The sequence below is a fragment of the Aquarana catesbeiana genome, linkage group LG06, assembly GCF_042186555.1.
Source record: "Aquarana catesbeiana isolate 2022-GZ linkage group LG06, ASM4218655v1, whole genome shotgun sequence".
In the NCBI taxonomy this organism is placed as follows: Eukaryota; Metazoa; Chordata; class Amphibia; order Anura; family Ranidae; genus Aquarana; species Aquarana catesbeiana.
In genome coordinates, this window is record NC_133329.1 from 342,883,265 (window position 1) to 342,908,507 (window position 25,243).

Here is a 25,243-nt window from a genome sequence, read left to right on the forward strand (position 1 = left end):
TTTTCTACATATTTTTGTTAAAAACGCAATAAGAGTATATTGATTGTTTTGCGCAAAAGTTATAGCGTCTACAAACTATGGGAAAGATTTATGGCATGGAGAAAAGGGAATTCAGAGTGAGGCTTGGTTCTAGACAAGGGAGGAAAAGGAATTCAGAGTGAGGCTTGGCTCTAGACAAGGGAGGAAAGGGGATTCAGAGTGAGGCTTGACTCTAGACAAGGGAGGAAAAGGAATTCAGAGTGAGGCTTGGCTCTAGACAAGGGAGGAAAGGGAATTCAGAGTGAGGCTTGGCTCTAGACAAGGGAGGAAAGGGAATTCAGAGTGAGGCTTGGCTCAGGAAGTGTGAGGTCTGTGGATAGTGGAAGGTTTTGAATTGCAGTAGTGTAATATTGGAAGGTAGAGGATTCTGCTGTAAGGTATTGGGGATCTCTTTTATTGTTTACTATACGTTTTTTTTAAAACGAGTGTTCTGTATATGTGTGTCAGTTTGCTGCATGACTTTCAGTGACATCAGATGTGGAACAGGAAGTGAATCCCAGACTAGTTAGTGCATGCTTCTGCTGTCAGAGATCCCATCTTCAATGCTACTCTCTAAAAACTGGAAAGTCTGCTTGTCTTTGTAAGTATTCCAAAATACTGAACATAATGAGAGAGACTCATAATTTTCTTATAATCGCAACCCTAATTTAATGATATCCAGGGAAAATCCTATGAAATAATTTTTAGGATATCATAATCCTGTCATGTATGATACAAATTACTATGTGCAGTCACGCAGTCATGATAAAGCAGCACCAGTGCTAGATAAACAGCCTGTCCTCTGCCATTAGGTTGCAGATAAATACTACTGCTTTCTGTAGTAAGCTGGCCATAGACTTTACAATTTCATTACACCATCTCTGTACAATCTCCTTTACATTCACAAAAACAAATAGGACATCTAGGGGGGCTTGTTTACACCAGATGCCGTCAGATGAGTTTTTAAATGCAGTACAAATGCACCTGCAAGAAAAATGAATGTATTTAAAAGAGCCATGTGCGTTTAAAATTAGTACAGAGTACTGCATTTTTCTGCACTGAAATGCACTAAACTTGCACGAATGCTCACGCGTGCATGAAAATGCAATTTAGTAAAGATAATGAATTGAAATGAAAAAAATATTACAAAATCGCACCGCAAATGCTTTTAAATGCTCTGCAAACACACATGCTGAAACACGATGAATGCAGAGATTGTGATTTAAATGGGCCCTAATAACCCATTAAGATTGTTTCAAATAATGCAGGGATGTTGATAGTACATCTTAAAATGATTCTAAACAAGTTATACTTACCTGCTCTGAGTAATGGTTTTGCACAGAGCAGCTGTGATTGTTCTCTTCTCAGGTCCCTGAGAGTGCCTACATGGCCAGTCGTCTGCTCTGGGGGCACTCGTGCATGCTGGCTCCTGAGCCAACCCTGTGTGTCCATTGACACGCACAGTTTGGTTTGGCTCCACCTCTCTCCCTCACTGGCTGTGATTGACAGCAGCAGGAGCCAATGGCTCCCTCTGCTGCCTCTCTGTTCATTGAGGAGAGAGAAACGCTGACCTTGTGCACATTGCTGGATTGAGATCAGGCTCAGGTAAGTATAAGAGGGGAGCTAAATGCAGAAGGATTTTTACCTTAAGACCCCTTTCACACCGAGGGCGTTTTGCAGGCGCTATAGCGTTAAAAATAGCACCTGCAATCCGCCCTCAAACAGCTGCAGCATTGTCTCCAGTATGAAAGCCCGAGGGCTTTCACCCCGGAGCGCTGCACTGGCAGGACGTCAGGAAAAGTCCTGTCAGCAGCTTCTTTGGAGCAGTGAAGGAGCGATGTGTTTACCGCTCCTCCACCGCTGCTCCCCATTGAAATCAATGGGGCAGCACTGGGATACCACCGGCAAAATGCCACTATTGCGGGCGGTTTTAACCCTTTCTCGGCCGCTAGCGGGGGTAAAAGCGCCCCGCTAGCGGCCGAAATGCGCCGCAAATCCAACAGTAAAACACCGCTATAATAGCGGCGTTTTACCGCCGACGCTATAAGCGGCTCGGTGTGAAAGGGGTCTAATGCATAATATAATCCATAAAGTTCACCTTTAAAAAAAATAACAAATGCACATATGTTTGCAGGTAAAAAAAAATGTACCTATATTATTTTTTTACTTGGAGCCTGTAAAGCTTTAGCAGATTGCGGGTGCCATGCAGAACTCCTGCAGACTTGTCAGTGTATCTGTCTTCTCGTACCTTTTATACAGGAAGAGCGAACTACCAGCGCGCTCAACAACGCCATGGTCGTTCATTGAGAACTACAAGCCGCAAAGGCTGTTGGTACTTGTAGTTTCCCATTCACAGAACTCTGTGAGTGAATAATGTAGCCAGGCGGGTTTTTAAAAAAAACAATAGAGACAGAGAGTCACTAGAAGTGGACAGAGTCTGCGGGAGTGGGAACATGTTCTATGTTCCACCCTAAAAACAGGTAGAACATGTAACCTGTTCTCAAGGGTGAACATATCCTTTGAGGTAAAAAACCTTATGCCTTCAGAACCAAAGGCAATTTTTTTTTATCAATTTGGATAGTGTACAGGAGGTTTATAGCCCCTGTAAGTTTTTTTTTTTTTTTTAATTTTTTTTATTATCGGTGTCCTGATTATCAGTGCAGTCCCACCAGTGCCGCCTATCAGTGTCACATATCAGCAGTGCCCATCAGTGAAGAAGAAAGATTACCTGTTTGCAAAATTTTATAACAAACTATGAAAAATTGTTTTTTTTTTTTCCAAAAAATTTTGTGTGACACACAACTATTTGTGAAAAAAATTTAAAATTTCATATGGGTACAGTGTTGCATGACCATGCAATTGTCATTCAAAGTGTGACAGCGCTGAAAGTTGAAAATTTGCCTCGGGAGGAAGGGGGTAAAAGTGCCCAGGAGGCAAGTGGTTAACGGTGACCTTCACTCACTTTTTCTTCTTTGAAAAATCCTGCTTCTTTAGCCCATCCTTTTCAATAAAAAAAAAAAGTGTGTGTGTGTATATGTGTGTGTATATATATATATATATATATATATATATATATATATATATATATATATATAATATATTTTTGTAATACCTTTTTTGGGAACACAGCTTGCTCTCCTGGTTTTCTTGCCTAGGTGAGAATAACATCCCCAGGTGCCTGAATCCTCCTTGAATACTATTGTCACACATCCCAGGAGGCTTGGCAGGCAATCTAGAACACCGTGTGCTTGCCCATCAGTAGGTCGGCTGCAAGAACCCAGAAGAGACAGCTGGCTCCCGAAGATGGTGATATGGTGGTCTTTGGCAGATTACAGCAGGACAATGCTGGATTTGCTGGATGTGTAAGTGTGTGTTTTAAAAGTAACCCAGGAAATCAGGTAATAAAGGAAAGAACAATAAAATTACACAGGCAGGGTAAAGTTCCGTTTTAGGAAATTCAGCTTCCTATGTCACCTCTCTGCTTTGGATGAGCTCTGGCGTGGTCGGATCCTAGTCCAAACTCACCTGAGCAAAACCGCCATGAAACAGTCACTTACGCGGACGAGGCATTCCCTGCAGGTATGTGTGCGGCTGTTGGGCGGGGAATGCCTTGGTCATTTATGATGGGCACAGTACAGATGACAGCTTCCTGGCAGGATCGCTCGGTTGATTTAGTGTTTATTTTAACTATTGTGAAGCCCATTGAACGCTTCATTATCCTTTTCTTTTCAGGTAGATACATTTGAAGCATTCTCACATGACCTAAAAATGAAGTTAAAGCCTGGAAGATTGCAGTACAGCAAAATGAATGTTCCATTCTACTGGATCTTATAAGACTGCCTCTCTGTAGCCCAGACATGTTCCGCTGCAGCAGGACTTTGCAATTTTCACTGCGCTTGATTCAGACCCGTAGTAAAAGTTCAGACGCACTGCTGGAGCAGATGAAGCATTGCAGACATGACTATCAGTTATTCCAACTTGTTGGCTTAAATAAACCTTTACTCTCTGTCAATCATGTCACCTTTGCATTCAAGTTGCTGTGGCAAATTCAGAAAGAAAGAAATGGGCCCCGAACCCTCGAAGAAATCCATAATCACCCGGAATTTATCGCTCTTCGTAGCTTAGCAGAAAATAAAGTCAGTTGTATGAAGGACAAAGACTTGGTGGACACTTTATATTCTGTTATAAGGTAAAGCTTATAAACGTTTTAGTTAACTTATAGTGTATGTATGTTTTATGTGTGTGTGTGTTTATATATTATACACATTATTTTTTTATTTTCAAGGCTTGGAGTGAATTCCCATCACACTCTGGTGCAGCAGTTGACTGTGGAAGGTTGGAAAAGACTAGAAAGGTATGTCTTAAAGTATCTAAACCCCAAAACAAAAATGATCAATCTGATGTGGGGAGGAACCGCGAGAGCCGCCGGGGGACCCCAAAAGACGGTGTCTGGGGCCACTTTGTGCAAAATGAGCTGCACGGTGGAGGTAAGTATGATATGTTTGTTATTTAAAGAAAAAAAAAAACTAACCCTTACAATCATTTAAATCGTAATTTATTATTTAAGCATTTCTTTACAAATATCAAACTTATATGCTGCTGGAGTGAAAAATTGAATATGTTATTTATGGTATTAAGGTTTGAACATTCACTACAGACCTGTGTTAATTTTGATGTCAAATTTCAATTTAGTTTTAGTCATACTCTTTTGACTAAAATGCCATTTTAGTTTTAGTCGTGTTTTAGTCCACTAAAATAGTATTAATTTAGTCGACAAAAATGTTTTAGTCAACGAAATTAACACTGGTGAACACCCATGCAAGCCGATTCTGGTGCGGACCAAAAAAAAAAGGGTCCTGCATGACTTTGGTCTGCATGCGATGCGAATTCAGCCATACAATCTGTATGGCTGAATTTGCATTGCACAGACATCACATGTGATTTGCACAGCAGTGCAGTGTGAACCCAGCCTAAAGCCTCGTACAAACGATTGGATTGTTGGCCAACAGAGCGTCAGACTTTTGTCCGAATGGCGTGTGCTAGGAACTTGGCTTGCATAATAATGGTACACAATTGTCGGCTAAAAAAAACACAAACGTAGTGACGTACTACGTGGAATTTCAGCTCTTGAGCGCCACCCTTTGGGCACCTTCTGCTAATGTCGTGCTTGGTGAGCATTGTTTGTAATTTTGGACTTTTGTGTGATGGACTTGTGTACAGACAATACGAAAATCTGACAACAGACTGTTGTCCGCTGAAAATTTACTAGCCTGCCATCCAACATTTCTTTGGGCGAAAGTTGGACAACAATTGTCTGAAGGAGGCAAACAGTCTGTCATCACACAATTCCCTGCCGAAAATCCGATCGTGTGTACGAGGCTTTAGAGTTAACAAAGCAAGAGGTAAAGGGAAACCATCAATTGGGAATGAATGTTCCAGTGACAGCTATTTAAAGTGAAACTTTATGACATTTTTTTTAAAGTTGCATGATTTTAAATGCAGATGAGCAGGAGCGTTGCTAGGTGGCGAAAAGACCAGGGGCTTCAGCCTGAAGTCCAAGGCCGGCACGGGGAGGGGGGCCTCTAGTGGCGCTGGGTTTTTTTTGGTTGGGCGGAGGGGTTGTGTGGTTGTGTGGCAGGGGGTAGGCTGACTTGCTGGTTGCTGCCTGGCTTACCAGTGCCCATCAATGCTGACCACTAAACTGACCTACCTACCTGACACGCGCTGACCTACCTGACACGCGCTGACCTACCTGACACGCGCTGACCTACCTGACACGCGCTGACCTACCTGACACGCACTGACCTACCTGACATACACTGACCTACATACACTGACCTACCTGACCCACACTGACCTACCTGACCCACGCTGACCTACCTGACACGCGCTGACCTACCTGACACGCGCTGACCTACCTGACACGCGCTGACCTACCTGACACGCGCTGACCTACCTGACCCACACTGACCTACCTGACCCGCACTGACCTACCTGACCCGCACTGACCTACCTGACCCGCACTGACCTACCTGACCCGCACTGACCTACCTGACCCACACTGACCTACCTGACCCACACTGACCTACATACACTGACCCACTCACACTGACCTAACCCACACTGACCTACATACTCTGACCCACACACACTGACCTACCTGACCCACCCTGACTTTCCTGACCCACCCTGACTTTCCTGACCCACCCTGACTTTCCTGACCCACCCTGACTTTCCTGACCCACCCTGACTTTCCTGACCCACACTGACTTTCCTGACCCACACTGACTTTCCTGACCCACACTGACTTTCCTGACCCACACTGACTTTCCTGACCCACACTGACCCATATACACCGACCTACCTGACCCACACTGAACTACCTGACATTCACAGAGCTACATACACTGGCCTACATACACTGGCCTACCTGACCCACACTGGCCTACCTGACCCACACTGACCTACCTGACCCACACTGACCTACCTGACCCACACTGACCTACCTGACCCACACTGACCCACACGACCAACACTGACCTACCTGACCCACACTGACCTACCTGACATTCATTGACCTACATACACTGGCCTACCTGACATGCACTGACCTACCTGACCCGCACTGATCTACACTGACCCACACACACACACACTGACCTACCTGACCCACACTGACCTACACACACTGACCTACCTGACCCACACTGACCTACATACACTGACCCACCCACACTGACCTACCTGACCCACACTGACTTACATACACTGACCCACACACACTGACCTACCTGACATACACTGACCTACCTGGCCCACACTAATCTACCTGGCCCACACTGACCTACATACACTGACCTACCTGGCCCACACTGACCTACATACACTGACCTACCTGACCCACACTGACCTACATACACTGACCTACCTGACCCACACTGACCTACCTGACCCACACTGACCTACATACACTGACCTACCTGATATACATACACTGACCTGGTACCTGACATACACACACTGACTGACCTACCTGACCAGAACGAGACAGACGTCATGTGTCCAGGTCCTGCAGCAGCAGCTCAGCCATGGTGCTGGTGTGTGAGGCAGCCAGAGGAGAGGAGGAGAGCCGCCCGCCCGACCGCCGATCGATGTCGCACGGCGGCCAAATTCTAATTCCCGCCTTCTTCCTCTTCCAGTCACAGCACGCTGGGAGAGGACTGATAGGTAAAGTGCAGGCTCTGGGAGGCGTTGGGGATGCTGCTGGGGTGGCAGTGTCTTCTCACTCTCCCTCCTGGGCTCTTCCCGGCTGCCCAGGTATCCCCATCCCTGCTGCTCTGCACTTCACGGCGCCACCGGAGGGACGCTCCAGTCCCCAGAAGTCCCAGGCCCCATGAGCACTAGCGCGGAGGAGGAGGAAGTGCAATCCTCCTCCGCTTTGAATCCTGGGCAGTGTGGGCGCAGTGGGCAGTGACGTCACTGGTTGCTAGGCGGCTATAGCAACCAGTGACCAAGAGTGCAGTCAGGCGGGGGCGGAGCTGGAGCCATCGCTACCACGGCTCAGTCCTCCCCTGTCCCCTGCATTCTAGGACCGGGACAAGAGACTCTGGGTTATTAGCCCCAGGCTTGGGGCTGTAGCCCCATTAGCCACCCCCTGACGACGCCTCTGCAGATGAGACATAGTATGTGTCTTCTGCATTAAAAGATACTACCTGCCTGTCCACCCCTGTACTCTTATTGTATAATTTTCGGCAATACTAAGATAAATGCTGAGATCTTGGCATGAACTGGCCGCCCAAAGATGTCATAGTTGGAGTGAAGGTAAGTAAAGCTTCCCTTTTTAGGATGAGACTATTCCTCGCTTTGGGGAGATGTCCTCTTATTTCTTGTTATGTCTTAAGAACATGAAGTGAAGGGAAATCCCACCAGTAGTATGCCAACTGCAAGAATATATTTGATGGGGGTTATAAACCTTACCCACACTATCGAAAAAGTAAACAAAAAAAAGGTTTGACTATACATGCACTTATGTGTGTATCTTGGGTGATACGTAAACCCTTTATTGTAAAAAAAAAAAAAAAAAAAAAAAAAAATTACCTGAGAGCCACACATTTTTAGAATCGGATTCTATTTGAAAATTGTGTGAATTTTGTGTGAAAACATTAGACCCCTAAATTATATTTTGTATATAAAACAGTCCATATATACCTATATCTGTCTTGATATCAATGTCCTGTCTTCCCTTGAGCAACAGCATTTAGACTAGGAGAGTGAGGGACAGCAGGGCTAGGCCAATCAGGAACTGATACATGCACATGTGCTGACAGGAGGAGAAAACTGAATTGATGACCTACTTTTTGCGGCACATCACTGTATTATTATCATTTGAAATTAGTATATTATTTGTCATTTTTCTACCTGCTGCTCCAGTTTTCTGTCACAGTTTCTTTGGACTGAGATATAAACAAGTAAAATGGCGCAAACCAAGATACCTCAATCAACTGTGCCTGTGAATGCAAGGGCAGAATCCACACAGACATATATAAACCATATATATGGGTGGAAAAATAAGTCCCATCAAGGCAGCCGCGAAAGGGACCAAAGCCAAGACCAATGTACTAGAAGAAAAAACAAGGAAAAGGGGCACCACTGAGTATATATCAAATAAATTTATTAATAAAAAGCAATATCCACTCACATGTAGGACTGAAGTGTAGAATTCAGATACATCTCTCACAGGAGGAAGAGCGGAGGACTACAAGTGGCAGTGGCAGCAAGTTCGGATTACTAACATCACATCTGATAGACTAGAGATGAGCTGCAGTAGGCCAATTTAGTAGTCCAGAGGCACACCAAATGGAGGATAGCAGGGGAGCCGTCGAAGATGGTGTGGGTTCCAGGAGGAGGGAGATGGAGACGTCAGAGCTGGTCTACATCTGTGTAGCGGCATACAACAAAACCTCGTCCGGCGTCCTTGGTGGAAGATAGATACGGCCGTGTATTCAGAGCTGAAGCGAGGCTTGGATCGCAAACACAGTGGCGCCGAGCTGTGACGTCACTCTAGTGCGACGCGTTTCCGAGTCAGCTCGCTACCGATGGCAGAGATAGCGGCACTCCTTTGTCAAGCATGGGGGAGTGATACTGGGCAATAACATTATATAATGTTATGTTATGCCACTTGCAGTCCTCCGCTCTTCCTCCTGTGAGAGATGTATCTGAATTCTACACTTCATTCCTACATGTGAGAGGATATTGCTTTTTATTTATAAATTTATTTGATATATACTCAGTGGCGCCCCTTTTCCTTGTTTTTTCTTTGGACTGAGATGGACTAGCTAGAATGTAAGTTCTATTTATGGCAGTGGGATGTGAATATCTCTGCCATAGATTATGCGATTTTCTTTCCTGCAATAACAGGGCAATGTTGATGGGGGGGGATCCTCTCCCACAGGGCTATTGTGTTCTGCGGGCAGGGGAGCCGTCCCTGCTGGGAGAACACAGTGATTACTGCTGTCGGCCACTGGCCATAATCGCATTCTAAAAATCCAACATGGTGGTTGTACCAAAGTCGATGAATCAACTTGGGTACATTCAGCCTGCCCATAGATAAATCCAATCTCAGCTGGTCCCTGCTGAGCCGGCTGAGATTCGATCCATCTATGGCCGGTTTAAAGCAGGATGTAATAAGGTCACAATACATTTACAGTTGACAAAGCCATTTACCATTCTACAGATTTTTTCCTATGTAATCTGATTAGTATTTTTTGGATAATTCAGTTGTCTGTTCTTTGTTACAGTTTAGAATTTTTCTCACTATCAAAATTTTCCGTTTGTTTGATAAAACAAGGTATGTATTCAAGCCCACTGCTCGGACAAATAGCCAGCATTGTGGACAAGAATCTCGATAATCTGCAAGATCTAAGGTAACCAGTGCTTCTAAATTATGTTTAATTTAACCCAATACTAGCATGCTTGATTTATTGTACAACACAATGAAATAGACCTAGTTATCATCCAAAATGTAATGTGTAACCCAATGAAACCCTGTTTTGCCTATTGCATAAACGTAAGCTTCAGATTCAGTACAACAGAAAATTAGTACAGGTCAACCTTATGCATGCACATGTACCCTATTAACCACTTAAGGACCAGCCTCGTTTTGGATTTTAGGTGTTTACATGTTTAAAACAGTTTTTTTTGCTAGAAAATTACTTAGAACCCCCAAACATTATATATTGTTTTTTTTTTCTAACACACTAGAGAATAAAATGGCAGTCAATGCAATACTTTTTTTTGCCCCGTATTTGCGCAGCGGTCTTATAAGCGCACTTTTTTTGGAAAAAATTCACTTTTTTTTTTAATAAAAAAATAAGACAACAGTAAAGTTAGCCCAATTTTTTTTTTTATATTGTGCAATATAATGTTACGCCAAGTAAATTGATACCCAACATGTCATGCTTCAAAATTGCGCCCGCTTGTGGAATGGTGTCAAACTTTTACCCTAAAAAATCTCCATAGGCGACGTTTAAAAAATTCTACAGGTTGCATGTTTTTGCGTTACAGAGGAGGTCTAGGGCTAGAATTATTGCTCTCGCTCTACCGGTCGCGGCGATACCTCACGTGTGGTTTGACCACTGCGCGCGAGCTTGTCGGGACGGGGGTTTTTAAAAATTTTTTTTTTTGTTTTTATTATTTATTTTACATTATTTTATTTATTTTTACACTGTTTTAAAAAAAAAAAAAGTGTCACTTTTATTCCTATTACAAGGAATGTAAACATCCCTTGTAATAGAAAAAAACATGACAGGACCTCTTAAATATGAGATCTGGGGTCAAAAAGACCTCAGATCTCATATTTACACTAAAATGCAATAAAAAAAAAAAAAAAAGTCATTTAAAAAAAATGACATTGAAAAAAATGTGCCTTTTTAAGGGGCGTGGGCAGAAGTGACGTTTTGACATCACTTCCGCCTAGCAGTGTCATGGAGACAAGTGGGCGCCATCTTAGCCTCACTCGTCTGCAGGCACAGAAGGGAGACAGCCGCGATCGCCTCCGCCGCTACCGACGGCTCCGGTAAGCGGCGGAGGGCACCAGATCGCAGCGGGAGGGGGGGGGCCCTCTCCCGCCACCGATAAAAGTGATCTCACAGCGAATCCGCCGCAGGGACCACTTTTACCTGAAAGCCGACCGCCGCACGAAAACGGGAATACCGGGGTTATGGCAGCTAGCTGCTGCCATAACAACGATATCCGCCGCCAAAGTTTGGACGTACATCGGCGTGTGGCAGTCGTCAGGTGGTTAAGCTGCAAGTTCACTTTTTTTAGAAAAAATTAAAAGGTGTCACCCTACATCCTCCCCACCTCTTGCTAAATCCTGCTGTGCTTACCTTCATGGTTGATGAGCTGTCAGTGGCTACACAGCCAAGTTTTGGAGGTCTGGGGTTGGGGCATCTCCACTGTTCTCCCCCCTCTGTCTGCAAGCTTCTAGGATGAGTCAGAGCAGTTCTGATTGGCCAGCACCAGCACAATTGCTCTGATCCATCCCAAAAGCCCTGTAGAAAGAAGGTGGGAGGGGAGAGCAGTGATTTATTTTCCCTAGACTGCTGCACAGGTGGCATGGGCAGTAACCAATTGTCACTAATTCGCTTGATAAATGTCCCCCATGTTTATCATTCTTAACACAACATAGTTCTTATAAGCATACGCTGAACCATGCAAATGTATTTCTACTGTTTATTGTGTTTGTATACATTTTCAGTAGACATTTAAACATATGATAGCAGACATGGCATGCTTAGCTCACATTTTATTGCAACTTGTTACTGTAGTAAAAAAAATTAAAATCTTAAAATAGTTTTTTTTACTCTGGTACACACAGAAACAGTTGAAATATGATGCACTGATCTTGCTTCTCAACTCTATACAGCTAAGGGCACTGAAAGCAGATCCAAGCCAAGAAGGCACCTGTCCCGGGTGCAGCACTGAAGAGGGCACCGCTGGGGCGGGAACCGTTCCGGCCTCTGCATCACCTGGCTGTCTCTTGCACTGCACATGACTGAGCTCCCAAACTCCTGCAGATTACACTGGGAGACTGCTGCTCTATCTGAGTAACCAAAGCTGCTCTACTTCACTGCCTGTCAGCTCCTAATTAACAGAGTGTACACAGGGAAAGCTATGTTCTCCCTGTGTAACCTCCAGGACTCGGCTATCAGTTTGACAGCTCTGGTGCTGCTCTTAATTTATAATTTACTATGTAAGTTTAACCACTTCAGCCCCGGAAGGTTTTACCCACTACCAGACCAGGCCATTTTTTTCGCGATACAGCGCTGCATTGCTTTAACTGACAATTATGCGATCGTGCGACGCTGTACCAAAATAAAATTGATGCCCTTTTTCTCCCCTCGTCTTTCAGGACAGCACCTGGAGAGAGCGCAGCTCCACCCACTTTTCCCAGGAAACACTGCAGTCAGTTTTTTCTTTAAAGACCGGACACTTCCACCATGGCCTCAGTTGTAGTGTTTCCTCTGCCATGGTGGAAGCGCTGCAGGGAACCAGGGGTGTGCTGCGCTGTCTCCAGGTGGAGAGAGTTGGGGCATACCGGTATGTATGTTTGCTTCACAGGCCAGCCCAGCTTCCTCCCTTGACATGCGGGGGTTGCTCCGGCGTCCTCCCCTCCTCATGTCCGGCGAGGATTAGGCTGCTGGGGATCCTCGCTCCCTTAGACCGGCGGCTAGCTTGGGAGGAGCGGCGTCTCCTTTTTCACCCCCATAGCTTAGCCTTCCGGGTTCCAGTGGCGAGCGCGTCACTACGGCCGGGGGCGGGACCTCTAGCGGCGCGACGCGGCTTCCGGTTCCGGCCGCTGGAACGCAGGAGGGGAGGGCAGGCCTCCGACGGCTGACGTCATTTCCGGCCCTCGCAGCGGCGAGCGGACCGGGAAACTTTAAAAAAGCACCAAACACCATTGCAAATCCTGCAGCATGGAGGAGGAACAATCGGTGGTGGCCGGAGCAGGAGCCAAACAGGTCAGCCAGGCCCAGGTAAGCGGGGACAGTGTGTCTCTGTAACTTACTCTATGGGCATGTTTTAGTTCCCTCTTTGGTAAAGTTTTTTAAAGAGCCTGCAACATTCTTCCTGTGTATTGAAGCAGGAAGTAAATGTGTTTTAAAGATTGTGAAGTAAATCTGTGGGGGGATTTACTGGCTGAGTGAAGGAGGGGGGTTAAAGTGTTAGCTCTTCCATTCCTTTTCAGCATGCTGTTTGTTTATAGGTTTATTTGTTTGTGTATTTCAGAAGGCTAAAGAAAAGACCAAACATTCGTCTTTTTCTGTTAAAAGAAAATGCCCATCTTGTAAAAATGTGCTTAAAGAGTCCTGGGCAAAAGTGTTATGCAAAGGATGTATTGCACTTAGTGAAGGAGGAAACCACTCCTAGTGCACATGTGGTTCAGCCGGATTTACTGAGCTCGTTTAGGAAGGATTTGGCGGAGACTTTTGACTCATTTAAATCTTACCTTGACAAACGTCCAGCCGCAGGCAGCTCAGTACCCCGTTCCCAGTCTTCTGTTTCCGCATATAGGGGTGACAGTGACTCGGAAGAGGAAAATCGTAGCGTGGCTACGGAATCGGAGGAAGAAGCAGACGAAGAGAAAGAATCTTCTTCTTCCTCTTCTCGATATAAATTGTCTCTAGAGGAGGTGGATGATCTGCTGAAAACTATTCACACTACTCTTAATATTACAGAGGACAAAGCCCTGCTGTCGTTACACGACAAAATGTTTCAAGGCATGGGTGAAGTGAAACACAGGATGTTTCCGGTGCACAAGTTTCTGTCAGAAACAATTAAAAGAGAATTGAAGGACCCAGAGAGGGCCCCCTTCTTTTCTAGATCCCTCAAACGCAGGTTTCCCTTTGAGGAAGATAGCACACAGGTCTGGAACAAAAAGCCTAGACTGGATGCGGCCTTCTCTCAAGTGTCGAGAAACACTGACCTTGCGTTTGAGGACATGGGTATCCTCAAGGATCCCATGGACAAGAGGGCTGACTCCCTGCTAAAGAAAGCTTGGGATTCCACCCTAGCAAATCTAAAGCCAGCTATGGCATCAACAGTGGTAGCCAGAAACCTGGAGCACTGGTTGGAACAACTGAAAGCTCATATCGAGGCAGGTACACCTCGTAAGGATCTTTTGGAGACCTTACCAGTGCTTATGAAAGCAGTTGGATATATAGCAGATGCTTCGGCGGAATCAGTTAGGATGTCGGCCAGATCATCTGCTCTAATCAATTCAATGCGCAGAGCTCTATGGGTCAAGACTTGGACCGGGGATACAGCCTCTAAGACCAAGTTATGTGGTTTACCCTTTGAGGGGGATTTGGTTTTTGGCCCAGGTCTTGAAGCCATTCTTGAGAGAACGGCCGACAAGAAGAAGGCCTTCCCCATTAAGAAAAAGGTGGTTCCTCAGGGCAACAAAAATTTTCGTCCTTTTCAGAAAACCTCAGACTCAAAGGAGACAGGATATAAGAGACCCTGGAGGTCTCAGAGAGGCAGGGGCAAGTCAGGGGTACTCTTTCGCCCCCCTACCCCAAATACAAAGAGCCAGTGACTGTCCCCCGTCTGTGGGAGCAAGGTTACAGACCTTCTTCCCGCAGTGGCAGAGGATAACAGACAGTCCGTTTATCCTAAAAACTATAAGGGAGGGTTACGGACTGGAGTTTGCCCAACCCCCTCCGGTTCGGTTTTATATAACTCAGGCTCCCAGAGACCCAGAAAAGCTTACAGCGATGTCGGCAATTCTTCAGGAGTTAATTCAGCAGAAGGTGGTAGTAAATGTTCCCCCCAAGGAGGTGGAACAGGGGTGCTATTCGCACATCTTTCTGGTGAAGAAGCCTTCAGGCAAGTTCAGATTAATCCTGAACCTGAAGATTCTCAACAGAGCGGTCAGGTACAAGAAATTCAAGATGGATACGATCTTTTCGGTAAAGGGTCTTCTGACCCTAAACTGCTTTATGGTATCCATAGACCTGAGAGATGCATATCTCCATGTGCCTATAGCCCCAGCATCACAAAAACACCTCAGATTTGCGACCAGGATAGAGGGGTCTGTCATACATCTGCAATTCAGAGCTCTCCCTTTCGGGCTGTCATCCTCTCCGAGGATATTCACAAAGATTCTGGCAGAGGCCTTAGCCCCTCTCAGAATAGAAGGAATCTCGATTGTCCCATATTTAGACGATCTGCTAATATTTGCCAAAGCAAGGCACATATTAGAGAGGGATCTACAAAGGACAAGGAGTCATCTGGAGAGCCTGGGGTGGTTAATAAACGAGGAAAAATCGAACATGATCCCATCACAGGCAATAACCTTTCTAGGTTACACTATCGATTCCATACAGGAGAAAATCTACCTCCCAGAGGAGAAGATAGTAAAGCTTCAGAACGCTGTAAAAAAGGCCCAGACAAACCTGCCAATTTCTATCAGGGCAGTGATGTCTGTTTTGGGGCTCCTTACTGCAGCAATACCTGCAGTACAGTGGGCACGTTTGCACGCAAGGGAACTTCAACAGACAATTTTGAAAAATTGGTCCTATGGAGAGTCCCTAGAAAAAATGATAACAATATCCCCCCGAGTTCAGAGGAAGCTCTGGTGGTGGAGGAGTCACTCCAATCTGGACAAGGGCCTGCTCTGGTGTTTTCCCCAGGAGAGGAGATTAACAACAGATGCGAGTTCCTGGGGTTGGGGGCGCCCACCTGGAAGGACAGATGGCTCAGGGGAATTGGACAAACAGGGAGGCCAGGAGATCCTCCAATTGGAGGGAGCTAAGGGTTATTCTCCTAGGACTATGGGCTTTCGAGAAAATAGTCCGGGGTCACCATGTTCAGGTGCTATCAGACAATGCCACAGCAGTAGCATATGTTACAAGACAGGGGGGCACGAGAAGCAAGGTCTTGCTAGCCTTGTCAGTGCAGATGCTATCCTGGGCGGAAGGCAACGTAAAGTCCCTAACAGCTGTACACCTAAAAGGAGAGCTGAATCTAGTGGCCGACTTTCTAAGCAGAGAAAGGATACTAGAGGCAGAGTGGAGTCTGAACAAGGAGGTATTCCAGGAATTAACAGAGAAATGGGGAACTCCTCAGATAGACCTGTTCGCATCCCACAAGAATTCAAAGGTGAAGGCCTATTACTCACTAAACAGGCAAGATCAGGCGAAAGGATTGGATGCGTTGGCACAACCATGGAACTTCCACTTGTGCTACGCCTTTCCCCCCTTTCAAATGATCCCTTTGGTGTTGAAAAAACTACAACGAGAGACCACAAGTATGATCCTAGTGGCTCCTTTTTGGCCCAAGAGGCCCTGGTTTGCAACAATACAGAGGATGGCAGTGGAACCACATTGGGTTCTCCCACTTCGAAAGGATCTACTATCCCAGGGACCCCTTCAACATCCAAATATCAACCAGCTCAGGCTGACGGGTTGGTTACTGAGGAGCAGCTTCTAAAAAGAAGGGGCTTCTCAGATAAGCTGGTGTCAACCCTGTTAAGTAGCCGAAAGAAGGTTACCAGGGGTATTTATTTTAAGACATGGAAACGGTTTAATTCCTGGTGCATGACTAAAAAATGTTCACCACAGGAATTGCCCTCAATATTAGAGTTTCTCAATGAGAGTATGGAGATGGGGCTGGCAGCCAGTACCCTGAAGGTCCAGGTAGCTTCCTTGTCGGTGTTTCTTGAGAGAAAGTTATCTCAAGAACCATTTATATTTAGATTCTTCAAAGCATTGGCCAGGCTTAGGCCGGTACCTTTCAAATCTTTCCCTAAGTGGGATTTATCTCTGGTGCTACAGGGGTTGATCAGAACACCTTTTGAGCCCCCACAGGAAGCGACTTTAAAAGTATGGACGCTTTAGCTGGTTCTTTTGGTAGCAATTACCTCAGCCAGAAGAATAAGTGAGTTGCAAGCTCTATCTATAATAGAACCCTTTTGTTTGATATTTCCAGACCGGGTAGTGCTGAAAACTGACCCGGGTTTCTTGCCAAAAGTCGCAACCTTTTTTCATAGGACACAAGAGATAGTTTTACCTACTTTTTGTCCTACACCATCCAACTCTAAAGAGGAGGCTTTTCATACCCTAGATGTGAGAAGATGTTTACTCCATTATTTAGAGATTACGAGAGAGTTTAGGAAGACAAATTCTCTTTTTATTCTTTTTTCTGGATCACGCAAGGGTCATTGTGCTTCTAAAAGCACTATAGGCAGATGGCTAAGAATGGCGATCAGTGAAGCCTACAAAGCTTCAGGGGCTGATCCTCCAGCAGGGGTAATGGCCCATTCAACAAGGGCAATAGCAACGTCCTGGGCGGAAAGAGCAGGGGCCTCTCCAGGTCGGATCTGTAAAGCGGCCACGTGGACAAGCTTCTCCACCTTCACCCGCCACTACAGGTTGGACTTGCTATCAGCAGCGGAACAATCGTTTGGCAGGAAGGTCCTGCAGGCGGTGGTCACACCCTAGAGTAAGTACTCTTTTATCATCTCCAGGTGCTGTCCTGAAAGACGAGGGGAGAAAAACCCTAGTTAGACTTACCGGTAACGGTATTTCTACGAGTCTTTCAGGACAGCACAGATGACCCGCCCTAATGGGTTTATAAAAATGTGGTGTTATTGCTATGTTCTGCTTATCTAATTTCAGCATGGCTGGAGGTACTCTATGAACAACTGAGGCCATGGTGGAAGTGTCCGGTTTTTAAAGAAAAAACTGACTGCAGTGTTTCCTGGGAAAAGTGGGTGGAGCTGCGCTCTCTCCAGGTGCTGTCCTGAAAGACTCGTAGAAATACCGTTACCGGTAAGTCTAACTAGGGTTTTTTTCCCACAAATAGAGCTTTCACCTCTGCGTTTTTTATTTTTTGCGCTATAAACAAAAAAAGAGCAGCAATTTTGAATAAAAAAAATATCCCTTACTTTCTGCTATAAAACATTCCCAATAAAAAAAGTAAAAAATCTAATTTCTTCATCAGTTTAGGTCAATATGTATTCTGCTACATATTTTTGGTTAAAAAAAAAATCCCAATGCGCGTTTATAGGTTGGTTTGCGCAAAAGTTATCGCGTCTACAATTTATGGGTTAGATTTAGGGCATTTTTATTTTTTTTTTACTACTAATGTCTGGGATCAGTGATTTTTAGTGGGACTGCGACATTGTGGCAGACAAATCTCACCCGAAGCCTAGGTTCACACTGACAGCGGGAATTAAATCGTTCAGCTGAACTCGCACCCACTCTGTGTCACTTTAATGGTGCCACTCCAGGGTTAAGTGTGTCCTAGGGAGGTGCTTTCTAACTGTGGGGGGGAGTGTTACACTGGAGGAAAACGGAGATCGTGTTCCAGCTTAGCTGAAATAGATGATCTCTCTTTTCCTCACTGACAGATTAGCGGTGTGCCATGTTTACAAAGGCACACCACTGCACCGTGTCTCCTGTGCATGATCTGGCCGCTGCGACCCGCTGATTTCCTACAGATACGTGATTTTGCGCAGCTGGGCTGCCCTACCGCAGTATGTGTACTGTGGGCAGTCCGGAAGCGATTAAACGAGAAGTACAGCCAAAGCTCATTTGGCTGTACTTCTCTTGTGGTTCACAGAAGTGCAGTTCGTTCTGTACTCCTGTGACCCATTTTCAGCCAACAGCTGAAGCCCGCTGATATCACAGAGCCGGTCCAGGCTCAGGAAGGATTGTGACCATATGGTCGGGATCTGCTCACATGCCTAGACCAGCACCTAACTCTGCCTCTAAACGAGCCACTGAGCGATTGAGCCAGCCGCTCCTGCCCCCTCCACAGCCCAGCCCTCCAATGAATGTGGGGGGGGGAGATGGGCGGCAGGAGGGGGCTGTAAAAGCAGTCCAGTGGCTAATCAGCTTCTAGAATGCCTTTTATGTTGTAGGGAATTGCTGACTGGAAAAAAAAAAAAAAGATACTGAGATGATGCCTGTAGCTATAGGCATCATCCCAATATCTCCACTTCAAGTCCAGAACATCATATGACGTCCCACAGGCAGGAAGTGATTAAATAAATGACCAATCATGAAATGAGATATGATTCCAGAAATAAATCAATTCAGGACACCAGAGCCATCTTGCAGCTCTGGGTGAGGTGGAAAACGCAAAATGAAAAGACAGCTTGCCAATGCTGTAGTGATAACCTTATTCTAAGTAAATACAAAGCTAAAAATACATTCACAAGGGTTAGACCCCTTCCACATGGCGTGGACTCTGCTCTCTTCTATGGGTGGCCGGATATAAACAAACCGCCTGTCCTTTTATACCCGACTGCCATCCGATCCTCTAGACAGATGGGGAACAGATCCCCATATGTCTGTTTTAGCAGATCAGATCGAATTGGATGTCCAGGAAAATCCTCCAGCCAAGGGCTTAAAGGATATGCAAAAAATGCACAATTTCTGCAGGTAAAAAAATGTGCATTTATTATTTTTTGTTACAGGAACCTGTAAAGCATTGCAGCAGCGCTCAGCAAATCGCTGATGCCATGCAGGTCTCCTGCAGACCTGTCAGTGTATCTGCTTACTCATACATTGTACGAGGAAGCCGATACATTCTGACAGGAAGAATGAAAGAACTACCACAGAACTCACAGCACTGTGGTAGTTCATTGAAAACTACAAGCCGACAACCGCTAAGGCTGCCTGACCTTGTAGTTTTCCATTCACAGAGCGCCGTGAATGAGTGACGCAGCCAGGTGGGCGGAGCCCTGCACGGCTGTGGTTTTGTTTTTTTTTGTTTTTAACTTGTGACAGCTAGCGAGTGGAGAATATCCCCCGCTAGCTGTCACAGAAGGAGGTGCGGGGACCAGTGCATTCCATAACCTATTACACCCCGAATATGAAGGAGAAAGAGAATTTCTGCATGTAATGTATGGCCTAGACCAGTGGTTCCCAAAGCAGTAAATTTATCCCAAAACTCACCATGTCCCGACAGCAAAAAATAAAGATTATACGCGCACAATAATACAATAATATGGAAATGCAAAACGTGCATTAAAAAGATGGAAGGGTCTGGATAGTACTGGGTATCGCTGTAGAGGGAATAGGGGTTGTGGAGTGCTTGCAGCAGATTTGGCGGCCTTGTAAGAGATTAGGTTTCTGGAGGGGCGGGGGGGTGCTGTGATACTGTTGGAAGCTCTGCGCGTGGCTGGGCAGCCCTGTAGAGGCCGAAGGCAGATTGAGGGGACACTATGGAAGCTGGGAGGCTCTGTGGGAATTTAGGAGATCTGCAACTGGCTGGAGGCCAGGGAGAAGGGAGGCTGTAACTCGGCAGTGCGCCATGGTCTGGTAGTTAAGAATCACTTGCCTAGACTACTGCCTAAGCTTTCAACTGTATGCTGCATTCTGTACACTGTGTTGGTAGGTCTCATTGAGCTAACCCCAGTCCTCAGACACTTTACAGCTCCAACTCCCATTACTGGTCACAGTTATGCCGCGTACACACAAGCGGACTTTATGGGAGACTTGGTCCGGCGGACCGGAGTCCGTCGGATAATTCGATCGTGTGTAGGCTCCAGCTGACTTTTTTTTTCCAAAAGTTCGACGGACCTAGAAATGAAACATGTTTCAAATCTTTCCGACGGACTCGAGTCTGGTCGAAAAGTCTGCTCGTCTGTATGCTAGCCGGACGGACAAAAACCAACGCTAGGGCAGCTATTGGCTACTGGCTATGAACTTCCTTGTTTTAGTCCAGTCGTACGTCATCACGTACGAATCCGTCGGACTTTGGTTGATTGTGTGTAGGCAAGTCCGTTCATTCGGAAAGTCCGTCAAAGTCCGCCGGACCAAGTCTGATGTAAAGTCCGCTCGTGTGTATGCGGCATTAGAGGTTTTCCTTGACCGGTTATTGGAAATTATGCTGTTGCACAGATAAGCAGTCTTATATTTTAATCTTGTAAGTGTGTTTTGATTTCTGTGTCTACTTGGATTCAAATTTTAGTTAACTTAATTTTAACTCTTTCATTCCCTGCACTTAACTTTTTTTTTTTCTGTTTGTGTATCAGGGCCTATTCACACCTCACTAGCGTTGTTCTTTCCAGGAACACATTGCACATCAACACGTTTCATACATTGGTGTGTTGTGGTGCCAATTATGGTCAATCACACACCAATGCATTAACCTGACCCATTTTTTGGGTGCAGATATAGAAGAAATTAACTTTTTTGCAGGGAATATTTGCATAAGCTTTTGATTTTACTTCACTAGTTGCTATATTTTACTTTGTAATCTCTATGCAGTCTCTAAAACAAATATAAACATTGTGGATGGTTATGATGTACTGTATGTACATGTTGGCATATATGCATTTTACTATACAATAAAGTGGAATATTGGGATAACCTTAACTAATCCTAAAATTGTCCCCACCTAACCCCTATGCTTACTAATATTTTCAAAAAAGATGTGTATAATTACCTATTTATCAGGCCACTCCGGTCTGGTCACATGATCTTCCCTGTGTCAGCCAGCAGAGACTGCAGGGGAGAGGAGAGATTGTTCAACAATGACTAGTAAAGACTGGAGTGTTGACATTACCTATAGGCTTCAATGGCCCATCTGTTGATGCTTCCTCCTCTCCCCTGCAGTGGCGCTGGCAGACACATGGGAGCCAAGTATGTGACTGGACCAGAACGGCCCAAAGTATACAGATCTTACGCAGGTTATTAAGGAGGGGAGAGGGGACAGTTTTAAGAGTAGTTAGGGTTTTCCCAGAATTCCACATTAATTGTTTTTTACATTTCAGCACAGGATCACATCCACATAGGGAAGCTCATTTTCCTAAATGGGATGGCCAGATACAGTGCATTCGGAAAGTATTCACAGCGCTTCACTTTTTCCACATTTTTTTATGTTACAGCCTTATTTCAAAATTAATTAAATTCACTATTTTCCTCAAAATTCTACAAACAATACCCTATAATGACGACGTGAAAAAAGTTTGTTTGAAATCCTTTGCAAATTTATAAAAAAATAAACAAAACAATCCCATGTACATAAGCAGTCACAGCCTTTGCTCAATATTTTGTTGACGCACCTTTGGCACAAATTACAGCCTCAAGTCTTTTGGCACACCTATTTTTGGGCAGTTTCTCCCATTCTTCTTTGCAGGACCTCTCAAGCTCCATCAGGTTGGATGGGGAGCATTGGTGCACAGCCATTTTCCAATCTCCCCAGGGATGTTCAGTCGGATTCAAGTCTGGGCTCTGACTGGGCCACTCAAGGACATTCACAGAGTTGTCCCGTAGCCACTCTTTTTTGTTATCTTGGCTGTGTGCTTAGGGTCATTGTCCTGTTGGAAGATGAACCTTCACCCCAGTCTGAGATTCAGAGTGCTCTGGAGCAGGTTATCATGAAGGATGTCTCTGTACATTGCTGCATTAATCTTTCCCCCGATCCTGACTAGTCTCCCAGTTCCTGCCACTGAAAAACATCCCCACAGTATGATGCTGCCACCACCATGCTTCACTGTAGGGGATGATATTTGCCAGGTGATGAGCGGTGCCTAGTTTCCTCCAAATATGACGCTTGCCATTCAGGCCATTTTGTTTCTCATGGTCTTGAGAATCCCTTAGGTGCCTTTTGGCAAACTCCAGGCGGGCTGTCATGTGCCTTTTACTGAGGAGTTCGTTCGTCTGGCCACTCTACTATACAGGCCTGATTTGTGGAATGCTGCAGAGCTGGTTGTTCTTCAGGAAGGTTCTCCTCTCCCCACAAAGAAACGCTGGAGCTCTGTCAGAGTGACCATCGGGTTCTTGGTCACCTCCCTGACTAAGGCCCTTCTCCCTTGATCGCTCAGTTTGGTCAGGCAGCCCGCTCTAGGAAGAGTCCTGGTGGTTCCAAACTTCTTCCATTTATGAATGATGAAGGCCACTGTGCTCATTAGAACCTTCAATGCGGCAGACCTTTTTTTTTTCTCTTATACCGTTCCCCAGATCCGTGCCTCGATACAATCCTGTCTCGGAGGTCTACAGACAATTCCTTGGACTTCATGGCTTGGTTTGTTCTCTGACATGCACTGTTAACTGTGGGACATTAGAAACATAGGTATGTGCCTTTACAAATCATGTCCAGCCAACTGAATTTACCACAGATGGACTCCAATCAAGTTGTAGAAACACCTTGAGAATGATCAGTGGAAACAGGAGCTCAATTTTGAGGGTCATGGCAAAGGCTCTAAATACTTATTTATGTACATGTGATTTATAAAAAAAAAAAAAAAAAATTTGCAAAGATTTCAAACAAACTTCTTTTACGTCATTATATGGGATATTGTTTGTAGAATTTTGAGGAAAATAATGAATTTTAATAAATTTTGGAATAAGGTTGTAACATAACAAAATGTGGAAAAAGTGAAGTGCTGTGAATACTTTCCTGATGCACTGTATATACCATAGGCAGTGCTTCTTGATGCATTAAGTTTTACATGTTTTGAATGTAATGTGTATTAAGGGGATTATTTTGTGGGTAATTTTTGTTTACTGTGTTTAAATAAAGATTTGTATTACCTTTTTGGGTGATTGATTGTAAGTGATTTTTCTTTGTGGTTTAGCGTCCTAGCTCATTTGTCATGAGTGTTACTGCTGTAAATATAAAAATTTCACAAGATTGGAGGAGAAAGTCACTACATAGTTAAGTCTGACCTAGAGTGTATCCTATTTTCCTTTTTGAACTGGTGGGATTTTGTGGTGTGACATCACAGCAATAACATTGTGATGATGGCATGGGTGTGACTGTGGGTGGCCCATAAGTCAAAGGATCTGGCAATGCAGGAAGGGTTAATCTCTGCCTAACAAAATGGATAACTTCTTAAAATGGGTTAAAAATGATGAATTTGTCTATTTTGGTGACAGGGTCTCTTTAATCATCAGTATTATATAACAGTACCGGGTTGTAGTCTTAAAAAACCTACATTACTTTCTATAGGCACGGAAGGTGGTACTTTACTTTAAAAGCATTTATAGGATAGTATAGCTATGATATTTACTTACCTACAAAAAGTTAAAAAAAATACAACATTGTAGGTGCTGTTCGTCTTTAGTTTCTTTTATTTTTGCCCCCTTTTTCAGAATCCTCTCCATTTTGATGATCCGCATACAGCCTGTCTGTTCAACAAGCCTACAGCATCGACTGATCACAAAGGCACATTCTCTAATAGGAGGGGAAGAACCAGTTAGTGCACATACCATGGAAAGAATTGTTCGTTTTGCAGAAAAAATGGGTTCTATTAAACCATCCATGAAGGAGAAATGGGTCAGAATTATTGTACAGCAGATGAAGCAAGCGGATTTTAAAACATTTTGTGTTCTCCTTGAGCTGTCTCTAGACATTAACCACTCTGAAGGTCTAGTAATGTTAAAGTCAAGATTGCTGGAGTTATTGGAGCTGTGCGTCAGTACTGAAGATTTCACCAGAATATTTTGTATATTGCTACCTTTGACTTCACAAGAGACAAAAGAAAGGTGGGGGTTTTAAGCCAAGGTTAAAACTGTTAAATGCTTTTCAATTTAAAATTGCACCAATTCATGATTTTTTTCATATCTTCAAAAAAAGAATCCTATTTCTCTTCTATGGGGGAGAGTTACTAAAACTGGTGCACACAGAATCTGGTGCAGTTGTGCATAGTAACCAATGAGTTTCTAACTTCATCTTGTTCAATTAGACTTTGACAATCAAACCTCTAAACTGATTGGTTTTACTATGCACAGCTACACCAGTTTTATTAAATCTCCTCTATGTGTCTAAGCAGCTGACTGAATCTTTTTTTTTTTTGGGGGGGGGAATTTCCAAAATTTTTTTTTTTTTTTTTACCCCTGCGGGTATAACTGTCCTACTATCAGAGCTATGCACAGAGCAGTGTGTAATTGAAGATCTAAACCCAAGAACCTAAAATGTAATATATTGTAGCTTACAAGTCCTTAAGACCCCTTTCACACAGATGGATCGATCAGTTTTTCAGGCAGACCCGATCGCACCATCCATTGCTTTCTATGGAGCAGCGAATGTCAACGAACATGTGTCCTTTGACACCCGCCAACATCCGATCCACTAAAAACAGACGGTTGGGGATCGGTTCACTGTCCGTCTGGTGGAGCAGATCAGATAACAGCCAGATGGAAATGGACAGACAGTCTGCTTCCATCCAATAGCCCATAGAAGACAGCAGGCTGTGTCAGTGTCT

The 25,243-nt window shown here is 44.7% G+C and overlaps 1 protein-coding gene across 6 annotated transcripts in view; it reads left to right on the forward strand.

The window, feature by feature from the left end:
• The first annotated feature begins 295 nt into the window (after positions 1-295).
• Positions 296-25,243, forward strand: part of LOC141147019 (FAST kinase domain-containing protein 1, mitochondrial-like) — an 88,092-nt gene continuing 63,144 nt past the window's right edge. For 2 of the 6 annotated variants that reach the window (XM_073633955.1, XM_073633960.1), the window contains exons 1-5: positions 467-619; positions 3,751-4,207; positions 4,304-4,372; positions 9,816-9,941; positions 24,132-24,524. In XM_073633955.1, the coding sequence (XP_073490056.1) occupies positions 3,876-4,207; positions 4,304-4,372; positions 9,816-9,941; positions 24,132-24,524 (920 nt within the window). In that variant the 5' untranslated portion in view covers positions 467-619; positions 3,751-3,875. Of the gene's footprint in view, positions 417-466; positions 620-3,173; positions 3,381-3,750; positions 4,208-4,303; positions 4,373-9,815; positions 9,942-24,131; positions 24,525-25,243 lie in introns of those variants that run through there. The other 4 variants (XM_073633959.1, XM_073633958.1, XM_073633957.1 and 1 more) reach the window with 4 other exon arrangements.